We start from the raw sequence: 15,589 nt of genomic DNA, 5'->3' as shown, positions 1-15,589 counted from the left end.
TAATTTTCATTTCATTATTACTAATGAATTTAAGCATCGCTGTAGACAGGTTTGTTGGCCTTTTCGGTTTCGTCTTAAATTGTTCTATCCTTTGACTATTTTTACCTGGATTCCCATCCTTATCCAATTGATTTGACAGTATTTCTTAGCTTATTCGAGAAATTAATCCCTTATCAGTTTAAACATTGTTAGTATCTCATTTCAAAGGTTCTTACCTTTTTCCATGGTATCTTTTGTTGAAAGAAATCTTTACTTTTAATGTAATTCAATTCATCATTTTTTGACCCTACGATTTATATTTGAGGTTTTATTTAGGGAGTCCTTCCCTGCTACTAGGTCCCAAAGATGTTTTCCTAATAGAAAATGTTTTCTATTAATTCCATAATTTTACCCTTTATATTAGACTAAAGGCCTGGTGCATGAAATTCAAGCACAGGTAGGATCCCTAGGCCTGGCTGGCGATCAGGGCCAATCTGTGGGGCGACCAGCAGGGTGATCGGGGGGCCACCACTGGCACCTGCCTTGGCCGGCCTGGCACCACCTGCTCGCCGGCCCCACCCCCCACCACTGCTGTCAGTTGCCTTCTTCTGCAGGGCGACTGGCAGGGTGATTGGGGGGCCCCCACTGGCACCCACCTTGGCTGGCCTGGGGCCTGCGGGCTGGGGGAAGCTCCTGCGTTGAGCATCTGCCCCCTAGTAGTCAGTGCGTGTCATAGCAACCAGTCGTTCCACCAGTCGTCCCACCATTTGGTCGATTTGCATATTAGGCTTTTATTATATAGGATCTTTAATCCACCTGGAGCCCCCTTTTGTTAGGGTGTTAAGTTTTACTTTCCTCCATATAGCAAGACAGTTTCTCAACCCTCACTGGCCAAACACTCTGTCTTTTCCCCGCTGAATTTTAGCATCACTTGTATTGTAAGTTAAGTTTGCGTGTACCTGAATTTCTGTCTTAAGTTGGGTTCCCCCAGAAACAGGCCTTGAGATAAGGATGTTGATATAAGTAGATTTGGGGGAGATGACCCAAGGAGCACTAATAGAAGACCAGAGAAATAAAACAGGGACGAGAAGAAATCAAATTAAGGGAATGTTATCAAGCAGGTTATCACTGTTGGTAGCTGGGGTCAATATGTCTGGGGAACTCTGGGAGCCAACGTAGAACTCAGAGTTAAGGTATTTAGCCACCAACTCCCTTGGGTCACCACTTGGGGGCTGCTCTCCATGGGGGCATTTACTCCCAGGCATTTCTGGTGTGCCCTGAGCATAGGCCAAGCAGGCAGATTCACAGGGGCATGCGATTAGAATCAACAAATTTGGGGTGCCCTGGGGCGGTGAGTGCCAAAGGGACAGAGCAGGGCACTGACAGTGTCCGTTAAACTCTCCAGGCTTTCGTCCCTGTTCTGTTAGCTCATCTGTCTGTTCTTGTGTCATTACCTTTCTTATTACTACAGTTTTCTAGTACTTCTTGATAACTGCTAGGGCTGGTTCTCATTCTTAGCTCCTTATATTTAAAAGCTCCTTAGCTATTTTTAGACCTAGACTTTTCCATATCAATTTTATGTTACATTTATGAAGTTTCTGGAAAAAAACTAAATGAATTTTCTTAATGTAATTCATTATGATTATAAAGGAGAAAAGGCATATTGCTTATTTCGAAAGATGCAGATAACGTATTTGATTAAGTTCAAATTTGATTTAAGATTAACAAAACTCTTAGTAAGATTATTATGCTAAGCAGAATAAGCCAGTCAGGGAAAGACAAGTATCACATGATCTCACGCATATGTGGAATCTAATGAACAAAATAAACTGATGAACAAAATAAATCCAGAGACACAGAAGCATGGAACAGACTGAAATCTCAGAGGGAAGACGGGGGTGGGTGCGTGAGTGGGAAGAGATCAACCAAAGAACTTGTACGCATATATGCATAACCCATGGACACAGACAATAGGGTGGTGAAGGCCGGGGGCAGGGGTGGGCTACAAGGGGAAAAAGGGGGACATATGCAACATTTTCAACAATAAAGATTTTTTTTAAAGGTAATTTCCATGCCCAGCCAGTGTGGCTCAGTGGTCAAGCATGGACCCATGAACTAAGAGGTCACCGGTTTGATTCCAGGTCAAAGAAGCATCGATCAGATGCTCAAATTTCAGAGGGAAGGTAGAGGAGGGTGGGGGTAAGGGGAAGAAATCAACCAAAGGACTTGTATGCATTCAATAAGCATAACCAATGGACACACACACCAGGGGGGTGAGGGCATGAACAGGAGTGGGGTGGAGGCGCAGTGGGGGATAAGGACACATACGTAATACCTTAATCAATAAAAAAATAAATAAATAAAAGATAATTTCCATGCCCAGCCGGTGTGGCACAATGGTCAAGCATGGACCCATGAACTAAGAGGTCACCGGTTTGATTCCAGGTCAGGGCACATGCCCAGGTTGTGGGCTCGATCCTCAGTACAGGGTGTGCAGAAGAAACATCTCTCATCAATGTTTTTATCTATCCCTCTTCCCTCCTCTCTCTCTAAAATCAAAAGAGAATTTAAAAAGAGAATTTCCTTAACTCGATAAATTACATAACAAAATTCTAGAGCAAATGTATGTACTTTATGGAGAAGCTTTATATTATTTACTATGTAATATAGTATTGGTGGCTTTAGGAAAAAACAAAGGAAAAAAGAAGTTGTTTCTTCAGTGCTTATTGTGTTACTAGTGCACCTTTTAAAAATTTATTCTGCCCTTATCTTTATTACCTACTTCATTCCTGTTTCTTTGAATTTTCCCTGTTGTTTTTTTATCTCACATTTTTTAGTTGACTGCTTAGCTTGTTTTAAAATTTTCTTCCTTTTTGATAAATATATATGAAGCTAAAATTTATCTCTAGCTATTATTTAAGTTGTTGCCTACAAATTTTGACTTATATTTTTATGTAATTTGGTTCAAATATTTTGTAATTTCCTTTTTTAGCCTAGGGTTATTTACCAAAATGATATTTGAATTCTAAATAGATGGAATATTTAAGTTATACTTCTGTTATTCATTTCAAATTTTATTGAATTATGATTGGAATACATTTAAAATGGATCCTTTCTAATTTATGGAAACTTTCCTTGCGTGTTAACACCTGGTCTATTTTTTGTTAATGTCCAATTATATTAGAAAAGAATGTGTATACTATTTAGTGCCGGATTTTAAAAATATAATAGCTCAAATTTATTAATGTTATGATTAGGTCTTTGCTATATCTACTTTGTGTTATCTGTTTTAACTATCTGTTTTGAGAAAGGTATATTAAAGTTTTTAACTACAACTGTTCATTTACCTATTATTCCTTGAAGTTCTATCAATTGTTAAATAAATTTTGAGGTTGTTTTGTTAATATATATTAAGGATGATTGTATCTTTGTTTGTTCTTTTATTAGCATATAACATTCGTCTTTGTTATAACAGTTTGTTCATTTAATTCTATGTTATCAGATATAAGATTGCTATTCCAATTTTCTTGCCATTCATATTTGCTTGGCACATCATTTTCCATCCTTTTATGCTTAGCCTTTTTTTTGTTTTGTTTTCTGTTTTAAATGTACATTTTATAGATAACACTAGGGGCCCAGCGCATGAATTTGTACACCTTGGAAGGTACTGTGGGCCGCAAGGCTGAAGTGGGCACAGGGGCGGGTCTCAGCCCATCCTCCACGCCCCCACCCAGCCTCTCCCACCGTGACTCCCAGTCCCCTCTCTGCCAGCAGCCCCACTCTCACCACCACCACCGCTCCCACATGCTGATGGTGCCTGCCCCGCTAGCACCCACTGACAACGTGGAGCAATTGGGGCCAGTGCCAGCATCAGGTGTAAGCAGGGCCAGTGCTGTCAGCAGGTGTGAACGGTGGCTACTGCCCCAATCACCCCTCAGGAGCAGGGGGAGGTGAAGAAGCCCTCAGGGGCAATTGGGGCCGGCAATTGCCACTCACACCTGCTGATGGTGCTGAGCAATCAGGACCGGCGCCGGGTGCCAGCAGTGGGTGTGATCAGTGGCTCTGGCGCCGGCTGCAGGTGAGAGCAGGCCCGATGCTGGCAGTGGTGCGAGCGGCAGCTCTGGCACCGGCAGTGGGTGCAAGCAGAGCCATCGCTGGCAGTGGGTGCGAGCGGCAGCTGCTGCCCTGATTGCCCCTCAGGAGTAGGGGAAGGTGGAGAAGCCGTGAGGGGCAATCGGGGCCGGCAGCCACCACTCTCACCTGCTAATGGCGCTGAGCAATTGGGGCCGGCGCTGGGGGCCAGCAGCAGGTGCAAGCCGTGGGCTCCAGCACCGGCAGCAAGTGAGAGCACCGGATGGGACCACAGCACGCGAGAGCAAAGAATTTCCAGTAACCACCAGAGGCTGGCCCCGATGACAGCGACTGGTGCCCCACCTTGGTCTCCTGCTCACCTGCTCCACCATCCCACCACGGCCAACACCCACCATGTTTTGCGCACACCCCCTGGTGGTCAGCACACGCCATAATGACCGGTTGTTCGGTTGTTCCACTGTTCAGTCTATGTGCATATTAGGGTTTTATATATATAGATATGCTAACTCTTTTTTTAAAAAAAATACAATCTGAGAAGCTCTGTCTTTTTTTTCACTTTTTTAAAAAATTTCTTTACTGATTAAGGTATTACATATGTGTCCTTATCCCCTCATTGCCCCCACACCCCCACTCATGCCCTCACCCCCCTGTTGTTTGTGTCCATTGGTTAGGCTTATATGCATGCATACAAGTCCTTTGGTTGATCTCTCCCTCTTACCCCCACCCTCCCCTACCTTCTCTCTCAGGTTTGACCGTCTTTTAAGTGGTGTATTTTAGCCCACTTTTTTTTTTTTTAATTTCTCTCTTATGAGAAATTATTTCTGCCACCTTTGTTTCTTTTCACTTTTCCTTCTTTTATTTAATAAAAATTATAATCCTAAATGTTATAATATCAGAATGTTAGTAAAATTATAGCTGTCTCAAAACTCAATTATATTATTTCATTTTACTGTAAGTTCAAAGAAGGGTATAGTTTCCACTAATTTGTATGAGGGTAATTCTTTACCTCATTCCACAATTGTAGCTCTTCTTCAGGCTGTAATCCTTGAGGTAAAATTGGAGCACCTAAAAAAAAAGTTATATTCACATGTTAATTTTGTAGTACTTCTTCAAAAATTAAACATTTATATATACATTTATTAGTTGCTTAACAGCGGGGATATGTTCTGAGAAATCCATTGTTAGGTGATTTTATCATAATGTGAACATCATAGAGTGCACTTAGGGAAACTTAGATGGTATAGCTTAAGATATACCTGCTATATAGTATAGCCAATTACTGCTTCTAAGCTAAAAACTTATACAGCATGTTACCGTACTGAATCCTATAGGCAATTGTAACACAATGCTATTTGTGTATCTAAACAGCCCTGGTCAGGTAGCTCAGTTGGTTAGAGTGTCGTCATGATTTGCTAAGGTACGGGTTCAATCTCTGGTCAGGGCACATAGAAGAAGCAACCAATGAATGCATAAATAAGTGGATCAACAAATTGACATTTCTCTCAAATCAATACAAAATAATTAAACATATATAAATATAGGAAATGTATAATAAAAATACAGTATAAAAGATTTAAAAATGGGCTCTGGCCAGGTTTTCTCAGTGGTTAGAGCATCAGCCTCTAGACTGGAGAGTCATGGATTTGATTCCTGGTCAAGGGCACGTACCTTGGTTGCAGTTCTATCCTAGCTCCGGTCAGAGTATGGGGCGGGGTGAGGGGATGGGCAACCAATCGATGTGTCTCTCTCACATGGATGTTTCCTCTCCCCTCACCCTTCCTCCCCTCCACTCTCTCTAAAAGAAAAAAAACAACCAATGGAAAAAATATCCTTGGGTGAGGATTAAAAAAAAAAAAAAGATTAAAATGTAACACCCGTATAGGACACTTACTGTAAATGGAATGTGCAGGACTGGAAGTTGCTCTGAATGAGTCAGTGAGTAAGTGGTGAGTGAATGTGAAACCCTAGGACATTATTGTACATACTATAGACTTTATAAACACTGTACACTTAGACTATACTAAATTTATATAAAAACTTATTCTTTATTCAATAATAAATTAACCTTAGCTTACTGTAACTTTTTTAATTTATAAACTTTTTGAATGTTTAGCTTTTGACTATTGTAATAATACTTAGCTTAAAACAAACACATTTTACAGCTGTACAAAAATATTCTTTCTTTTTTGTTGTGTAGATTTTTTTCTATTTTAAAATTTTGTTTTTTACTTTTCAAACTTTTTTGTTAAAAGCTAAACCACAAACACACACATTAGCCTAGGCCTACACAGGGTCAGTATCAGGAATATCACTATCTTGCACCTGCACACCTTGCCCCCCCTGGAAGGTCTTCTTCAGGGGCAGAAGGCATATGGAGCTATCATCTATGGCAACAATGCCTTCTTCTGGAACACTTCCTGAAGGATCCGCCTGAGGCTCTTTTTGAGGAGGTGTCAAACTTTTCAGAAATGCGTCCATGGTGGTTTGCTTGATTTGTCTCTTTTTCCCATCATAGATTTCCTTATAAGCAGATAGTGCATCATAATTATTCTTCTCTATTAATGAAAACCTTTTGGCATTGGGGTCCATGTTTTTAAACTTTTTAATTAACTTACTGAGGTCTGCTAAAACTTCTGCCAAGTCATTCATTGTGAGTTTTCTTGGAGGTTCCTTTTCTTATCCTGTAGTTTCCTTTTCTCTTGCCTTTTATTTAGCTCTGTATTACCATTCCAGTTCCAACACCTCCTCATTCGTCAGTTCCTTAGGACCCATGTCTAGAAGCTCCTCAAAGTCACCCTGGTCCACAATCCAGGTTAAATATGTCTGTCGTCTCAACCACAGCCTTGTTGATTTTTGCAACTTCTTCATCCTTGGCAAATCCTTTGAAGTCATGGAGAAATCTCTTAAGTTTCTTCTTCCCGATGCCATTCATACACTCCTTGGTGACATCACCCAAACCCGAGAAAGGTTCTTGATGCAGTCACAGATGTTGTAATCCTTCCATAATTGCATTAGTATCTTCTCAGTGTTTTCCTCAGTTGCAGCAATAGCCTACTCAAAGGTCCTCCTCATGTCATAGGCCTGAAAGGTGCTATAATTCCTTGATTCACTGTTTGGATCAAAGAAGTGATGTTTGGAGGGAGAAATATCAGTTTGAGATAGAGATGAAAATCACCAATAAAAAGTGGATGTCTGGGAGCATTATCGACAATAACCAAAATCTCAAAAGGTATATTATTCTCCAAACAGTACTTCATTTCACTGGCACAGCAATTCAGGGGGACATCTTGGAAGAGAAGTTGGGTCATTCACAACTTCTTGTTGCTCCTGTAGGACACTGGCAGTGTGTGCTTATTGATATGCCTCCAGGTCCTGGGGTTCTCACTATGCCAGATCACAAAGGGTTTCAATTTGCAGCCTGTGACATGGCCCCAAGTAAGACTGTTATCCTGTCCTGAGAAGCCTGGAAACCTGGCATTGACATGGCCTCCTTTTGGATGAAAGTCTTTTATTTATTTTTATTTTTTTATTTTTAAAATTTTTTTATTAAGGTATTATATGTGTACATATCTTACCATTGCCCAACCCCACCCCACTCCCATACATGCCCTCACCCCCCAATGTTTTGCATCCATTGGTTATTCTTATATGCATGCATATAAGTCCTTCGGTTGATCTCTTATTTCCCCCACCTCTCCCTAACTTTCCCGCTGTAATTTGACAGTCTGTTTGATGCTTTATTGCCTCTGTATCTATCCTTTTGTTCATTAGTTTATAATGTTTTTTTATTATCCACAAATGAGTGAGATCATGTGGTATTTTTCTTTCATTGACTGGCTTATTTCACTTAGCATAATGTTCTCTAATTCCATCCAGGTTGCTACAAACGGTAAGAATTCCTTCTTTTTTATGGCAGCATAGTATTCCATTGTGTAGATATACCATAGTTTTCTGATCCAGTCATCTGCTGACGGGCACCTAGGCTGTTTCCAAATCTTAGCTATTGTAAATTGTGCTGCTATGAACATAGGGGTGCATATATCCTTTCTGATTGGTGTTTCTAGTTGCTTAGGATATATTCCTAGGAGTGGGATTACTGGGTCAAATGGGAGTTCCATTTTCAGTTTTTTGAGGAAACTCCATACTGTTCTCCACAGTGGCTTCACCACTCTGCATTCCCACCAGCAGTGATGAGGGTTCCTTTTTCTCCACATCCTCGCCAACACTTGTCGTTTGTTGATTTGTTGATGATAGCCATTAAGACTCCATCAAAAAACTAACAGACTTAATAAATGAATTCGGCAATGTAGCAGGATACAAAATTAACGCCAAGAAATCTATGGCATTTCTATACACCAATAGTGAACTTACAGAAAGAAAGACTAAAAAAGCAATCCCATTTACCATCGCACCAAAAAAATTAAGATACCTAGGAATAAACTTAACCAAGGAGGTAAAAGACCTATACGCGGAAAACTACAGGACACTGAAAAAAGAGATAGAGGAAGATGTAAACAGACGGAAGAACATACCATATTCATGGATTGGGAGAATCAACATCATTAAAATGTCCATACTACCCAAAGCAATCTATAGATTCAATGCACTCCCCATTAAAATACCAACGGCATATTTCACAGACCTAGAAAGAACTCTCCAAAAATTCATCTGGAATAAAAAAAGACCCCGAATAGCCACAGCAATCCTGAGAAAGAAGAAAGTCCTTTTAGGCATCCATTTCAGAACGGGGAGTTTTCATACATGCTGAAAATTATTTGCTCTGGCAAGTAATTTTCCACCACAATCATCTAAGAGTTTCCAAAAATTCTTCAGCTGCCTTCACATCAGCCTGTCAGACTCACCACTCACTCTCTCATGATGTAATCAATAACAAGTCTTGAATTGTTTAAACCACCCGGAGCTAGCAGTAAACCCAACACTGTAGTAAGGCCCAGCCTTTTCTTTCAACACTACAAAGAAACTTTTTGCTTTGACCACGATCATCATGGTGCTGAGAGGGATAACTTCTGTGTCCGGTCTCCAATCAAGGCCATGTCTGTCCTAGGCCCTTCTCAAATTTTGTTAGTCTCGTTGTCTTTAATGAAGTAGATCCTTAACAATGAAGCAGATCCTGTCACTTTGTTCTTGTTCTTCGAGATTATAGTGATGGTGAAGTGGGATATGCCTGACTGGCAAGCAATAACCATCGCTAATTTTCCATCTTTGTAGTCAATCACTTTTATTTTGTTTCCAGGTCAATCACTAAACACCTCTTATTGGCAAGATTAGCAGTGGATTTTGTTTGCTTGGGGGCCATGATGAAAACAACATGAGACTAAATCAAGCACAAGAGAAAAGGAACAATTAAGAGACACAGTAAATACAAGATGCATGAGGCTGCTGCTGGCATAACATGACATCCTGTTTTACAGCAAAACTTTTTTTATAAGTGTAAAGAGTACACTCTAAAATAATGATCAAAAGTATAGTATAGTAAATACGTAAAACAGTACCATAGTCGTTTCTTATCATTATCAAGTATCATGTACTTTACCTAACTGTATGTGCTAGACTTTTATACAACTGTCAGTGCAGTAAGTATGTTCATACCAACACACAAGCAATGCATTGTGGCAGGACAATCAGATGGCTAGGACATCACTAGGCAATAGGGATTTTTCAGCTCTATTATAATCTTACTAGAGGCCTGGTGCACAAAATTCGTGCACTGGAGGGGGGGTGTCCCTCAGCCCAGCCTGCACCCTCTCCAATCTGGGACCCCTCGGGGGATGTCCGACTGCTGGTTTAGGCCTGATCCCTGTGGAGCTGGGAGTAGGAATGAATTTTAAGAATTCTTCAGTGAGTAGGGGTCTTACTAGAAAAAGACACTTCTTGATTTAGTCCTGGGCACTTTATCACTTACTGTCATAGTTCAAGTCAAGTGATAGTTTGTTGCAGATATCCCAAATGTTGCCCGGTTATAGGAAATTTCCACAGGGATCGGGCCAAAACCAGCAGTCGGACATCCCTCTCACAATCCGGGACTGCTGGCTCCTAACCGCTTGCCTGCCAGTCAGCCTGATCACCCCCTAACCACTCCCCTGCTAGCCTGATTGACGCCTAACTGCTCCCCTGCAGGCCTGATTGCTCCCAACTGCCCTCCCCTGCTGACCTGGTCACCCCCAACTGCCCTCCCTTGCAGGCCTAGTTGCCCCTAACTGCCCTCCCCTGCAGGCCCAGTCACCCCCAACTGCTCTCCCCTGAAGGCCTGGTTTCCCCTAACTGCCCTCCCCTGCCAGCCTGGTCGCCCCTAACTGCCCTCCCCTGCTGGCCTGATCGCCCACAACTACCCTCCCCTGCCGGCCATCTTGTGGTGGCCATCTTTGACCACATGGGGGCAGCCATCTTGTGTGAGGGTGTGAGGGTTAATTTGCATATTATCTCTTTATTATGTAAGAATAGGACCTCCATCATTGACTGAAAGGTCATTATGCAGCACATGACTGTAGTTATATTTGACTTCAGATAAGAAGACATAATTATGAAATAAACCTTTATAACATTACGAAGGCATTACTCTCAGGAAAGAATCACATATGTCCACACAAAAACCTGTATTAGTACATGAATGTGCATAGCAGCATTATTCATAATAGCCAAAAGTACAAAAAAATCCAAATATCTACCGTCCGATGAATCGGTAAAAAAATATAGTACATCCACACAATAGAACACTATTAGCCATCAAAAGGAATGACAAATCTCAGAAGGAAGGGAGGAGAGGAAGGCGGGAAGAGATTAACCAAAGAACTTATGTGCATATAGGCATAACCCATGGACATGGACAATAGTGTGGTAAGGGCCTGTAGGGGGTTGATGGGGGCAAAATGAGGGGGGGGGTATAGCTGTAATACTTCCTTTTTTCTTTTTTTTAAATTTTATTTTATTGTTTAAAGTATTACAAATAGTACATGTCTCCTTCCCCCCCCCCATTATCTGTAATACTTTCAACAATAAATAATAATAATAATAATAATAAAAGAACTACAGATGCTCCTCAACATATGATGGAGTTACACCCCAACATCACAGCTTAGCCTAGCCTGTATCAAATGTGCTCAGAACACTTACATTAGCCTACAGTTGGGCAATTACTTTGAGTTTCATCTCCACAGTAATTGCCTTCCTCTTTTTTTCACCATAAGCAGGAGATACAGATGGGCATTTTGTAGCCATGGTGGGATGCAAAACACAAAACACAATATCCCCAAAATGGTGGCAACACAGTACTAGTACTCTGTAGAGGGTCAGTTGTTTACCCTCACGACCACGTGGCCAGCTGGGAGCTGTGACGTGCTGCCGCTGCCTAGCATCAGAAGAGACTGTCACACCACATACAGGGTGGGGCAAAAGTAGGTTTACAGTTGTTCGTACGGAAAATAATACAGTAATTAATAAATAAATACTAGTAATAGTACAAGAATAAACTCTGTTTCACATACAACTGTAAACCTACTTTTGCCCTATCCTGAATTGCTGGCCTGAGAAAGGATCAAAATTCAAAGTATAGTTTCCACTGAATGTATATTGCTTTGTGCCACCATGAAGTAAATAAGTAGTAAGTCGAGCCACCATTAGTCGGGGACTGTCTGTACTGATATATATTACAACATAGCTGAACATCAGACATGTAAGACTAAGTCAAATAAGACCAAGCATTGTATGATTTCACTTATATGGAATTTCTAGAGAAGACAAATCTATAGTGATAGAAAAATTAGTGGTTGCCTGGAGCTGGGAGTAGGAATGAATTTTAAGAGTTCTTCAGAGAGTAGGGGCCTGACTAGAAAAGGACACTTCTTAATTTAGTCCTGGGCACTTTATCACTTACTGTCACAGATCAAGTCAAGTGATAGTTTGTTGCAGATATCCCAAATGTTGCCCAGTTATCAGAAATTTCCTTTATTTTAATACTAGTAACCCTGCGCACGAATCTGTGTGCCAGTAGCTCGCTGCCGCTGTCCTGAATTCCCCCTCCCCCCTCCCCCCTCCCCCTCCCCCCTCCCCCCTCATAGCTTGCTGCCCTGCCCCCTCCTATAGCTCTCCGCTGCCCACCTGCTGATCTGTGATCCCGTGGTTAGGTCTGGTTAGGTCGTTATGCTTCATGGGGTAATGACCATTTGCATATTACATCTTTATTATATAGGATTGTTCTCTGAATAGTAAACAGTTTCCATCCACAGAATCCGACTGGCCCTTTGTCTTCTCATTGCTATCGCATGCTCTGCTAATTCATTTATTGACACTATTTTATTTTCTTCTGGCTTCATGACCTGCATTTTGTTCTTAGACACATCCAGTTGTATCTCCTGTAAGGAGTAATCCAGGTAGATTATCTCCCAGGTGTGCTTATGTAAGTCAAGCTTCCCCATCAGTGTCATCTTGAGAGATTCAGGACTAGGGCTGAATATTCACACTGTATATCCACCCTCTCCCCATCCCTTCACAATTGTGGAGACATAAAATTAGCTTTTAGTATCAAGAGCAGTCTGAAGGGGAAAGAAGACACAAAAGGGTCGTTTGGGAGATCTCTGAGTAGTAACAGATGTGTTTCATCCCTTTGCTTGAGAAATGTTAGGGGATATTTATGAGTCAATCTGTCAGACAGCAGATATGCTCTTTGGGAAATGAAGCCCAAGACGTATCCTTTTTTGAAAGCAGCTGCTGCCTTCCCTAGTTTCTGTGCAATCAGCAGCACCCCGAAGTGCCCTCCCCCCCCACCCCCCCACCCCCCCTCCCCCGCGCCAGCCCGCCAAAAGCAGTTATCTCTCACTGATGCCAAAACCACTGCAAACATAGAGCAGGTAACCTGCATGGAAAGTACATTCGCTTTACAAAGGAAACAAACAAAAACACTTTTAAAACTGATTATCTGCTTCCTTGATAAGCTAGATAAAGATCACCTTCCTAATTTTACCAATAACAAATTGAAAAACATCACCATTCCTTTGCATAAGTCACTGTGTCCCTGCTGGCTATGTGATGGAGAAGGTTCTGGACTCCTAGCTTCTGATTGCTTAGCTTTCAAAGTCAAACTACCTTGTTTTTCAAGCAGGGGACTCTTCCTCCCCTCCCCTCCCGCCACCACCAAGGAAAGGAGAAAATCAAAACCATTGAAGGACAACAATAAAAAGAAATACATTAGGAAAAGGGAAAATAGCTTCCGTCTCCCCACCTCTACCTGAGAGCTGAGCTGCGTGCCCTGAAAGGTCCCTGCAGTTGCGGTTTCTGTTCCCGATATTCTGAGCAATGAGGAAAGGGTCTGCTGTTTCTGACAGGGGAGAAGAGGGAAGCGGGGAAGCTGGGAAATTCATGGTCTTAGGGCAGTGGCTGCCCTGAAGGACGGTCCCTCAAGGTCCCTGGAAAGAAACCTTGAGGGACCCGGTAAGTGATCTCCCCACTATGAGGTGCGCTCTGCTCTGCCTTGCCTCCCGAGCTTCAGGCCTCCCTCCCTGGCCGTGTCTTTGCTTTTCCCACTTCTTTCCTAACCCAAGCTCAGGACGTCCCTATGGTTATCAAGTCACACCCGCCTTCCGACCTGAGCTGTAGCACAGGCTGAAAGCCTGCTTGCACATGTGCCTCTCCAACTCTGTGTGCTAAAAAATAAAAAACAAAAAATAAAAGTATCCCTTTTCCGGATCTGGCGCCTGAAACCTACAAGGCGCAGAGCCCCCCCCCCCGCCCCCTTTCATCCCTCTAACGGTCTAACTAGAGCGGGGCCAGTTTCTCCGGACGCAGGTGGAGCGCTCTCCAAACTGACTCCGCATCAGCAGGTGCACTATCGCACTCCCTCTAGTTGTGCTTCGACCACCACTCCCTCCGCTCATGAAGATCAAAGGGAAAGCATTTCCATTTCCACTCTTTCCACTCGCGTTACCCGTGGGCCACGAGGGAGCCCTGCGAGTTTTCCTCACCGCAGGCTGTCCCCGGCCCGGTGGGCTCCGAGGCGCCGGCCCGAGAGCGCGCGCCAGCCGGCCGGAGGCACCTGCGCCCGGGCTGCAGCGCACCGGGCCGGGGCGAAAACGAGTCGCGGCTGGAGAGGGAGCGGAGCGCGCGGCCGGGCGGGCGGCGGGCGCGGGAGAGGCGCGGGGCGGCTTACCTCGGCAGGTGCCCGCCCAGCAGGCCAGCAGCAGCAGCGCCAGGAGCGGGGTCGCCGTGGCCCCTAGTCCGGGGGGCGTCCCGGGGAGGCGGTTCGCTGCTGGCGGCATCTCGGCGCCTGCGGACGGACGGCTCGGGGATCGCGACGTGCTCTGCCCCACGCGGGGTCGGTGTCCTGGCCTCGCCTCTGCGTCCCTGGAGCGCCGCTCGTGGGGCTCGGCCGCTGAACTGACCGCCCCGCTCGCCGCCAACTTTTAAGTCTCGTGGACACGTGGGCTGATGCGGCGCGGGCCCTGGGCGCGCCCCCCGCCAGGCCTCTCCGGCGTCACTCCCGACCCGCTGCCCGCCCCCGCTCCACCGCTCGTCGGGACCCGCGCCCCCTCGCCCGGACTCTGACTCAGGCTACCAAGGTTTTCGTCGTCGCCGCCCTCGGGGCTTTGGGAACGCGGAGAACGGAATTAAAACAATGAACCCCATTCCCTTCTTTGGAAGGATTAGGGTGGCCTCCGAAGGGGGATGGCAAACCAGGTGGCCCCAAGAGGCTGGGACTTTTCACTTGAATGCGGCTACCCTCTCCCGGTTCTTGAGCGTGTCTGGGACGACCTGCTTAGTCACCCACCCTCTTGGGGAAGCCTGCCCTGCCCACCCTCCTGGGTGGTGCCTCCTCTTCCTGAGCCACAGCACCTGGTTCACTCCCTCATTCCCAGCTCCTAGCACGATGCCTGGTGCGTAGGAAAACACTGGTTCCACAGGGATGTTGATGCTCCCCAATTCCTGCAAGGTCTGAGGCCACTTGGGGAAACGCAGTTGTCTGTTAATGAAGGTTAAGAAGAAAGCACCGCGAGGGGGCTTGACCACACATACATTTCTAACAAGCCTAGAATGTCTCGGGTTATCTTGTGGGTGGGTTTCCAAGCCTAAGGTAACCAACCCCCTTTCCTTTGCATCTCAGCGGCTCTCAATCCCTAGCGGTTGCATTCTGATTTCTAGGGTGACCCGACTTCTGCGGTCACTGTCCGTGCTTTACTTCCTAAGTGGAACTGTCCAGGAACAGCCTCTTTCAGGACACGGCCTGATAAGGTTTTAATTTCCTTCTACAGAACGAGGCAAGGCTGATCTTATTTGATCTCCTTTTGAAAGGAACGCAGAGGAAAGCGTAGGAAGGAAGTACATTAACATTTCTTAAGGGACGTCTTTAAGTCAGGCACTTTCCCTTGCTATTTCATTTCATATTCACGGCCTCTATGGGATGTTGAGGTATTTTGCTCCTCCTTTGATGATGCTCGGAGAGATTTCTACGATCTGTTCAAGGTTGTCAGCATGTGAGAGAGCCATTGTCCCTTCTACTCTCGCAAGAGGC

General features: G+C 44.2%; 1 protein-coding gene across 2 annotated transcripts in view; it reads right to left on the bottom strand.

Moving 5' to 3' along the window:
- The window catches only part of NMU (neuromedin U), a 42,217-nt gene extending 27,745 nt beyond the window's left edge, over positions 1-14,472 (bottom strand). Inside the window, exons 1-2 of one of the 2 annotated variants that reach the window (XM_080640248.1) lie at positions 14,231-14,472; positions 5,078-5,136 (exon numbers count right to left, since the gene is read on the bottom strand). In XM_080640248.1, the coding sequence (XP_080496374.1) occupies positions 5,078-5,136; positions 14,231-14,339 (168 nt within the window). In that variant the 5' untranslated portion in view covers positions 14,340-14,472. The remainder of the gene's footprint in view (positions 1-5,077; positions 5,137-14,230) is intronic. The other variant, XM_080640249.1, reaches the window with a different exon arrangement.
- Positions 14,473-15,589: the final 1,117 nt, after the last annotated feature.

This window comes from Plecotus auritus, assembly GCF_963455305.1.
Source record: "Plecotus auritus genome assembly, chromosome: 1".
NCBI classification, from domain to species: domain Eukaryota; kingdom Metazoa; phylum Chordata; class Mammalia; order Chiroptera; family Vespertilionidae; genus Plecotus; species Plecotus auritus.
This window is presented reverse-complemented; position numbering and strand designations above follow the sequence as displayed.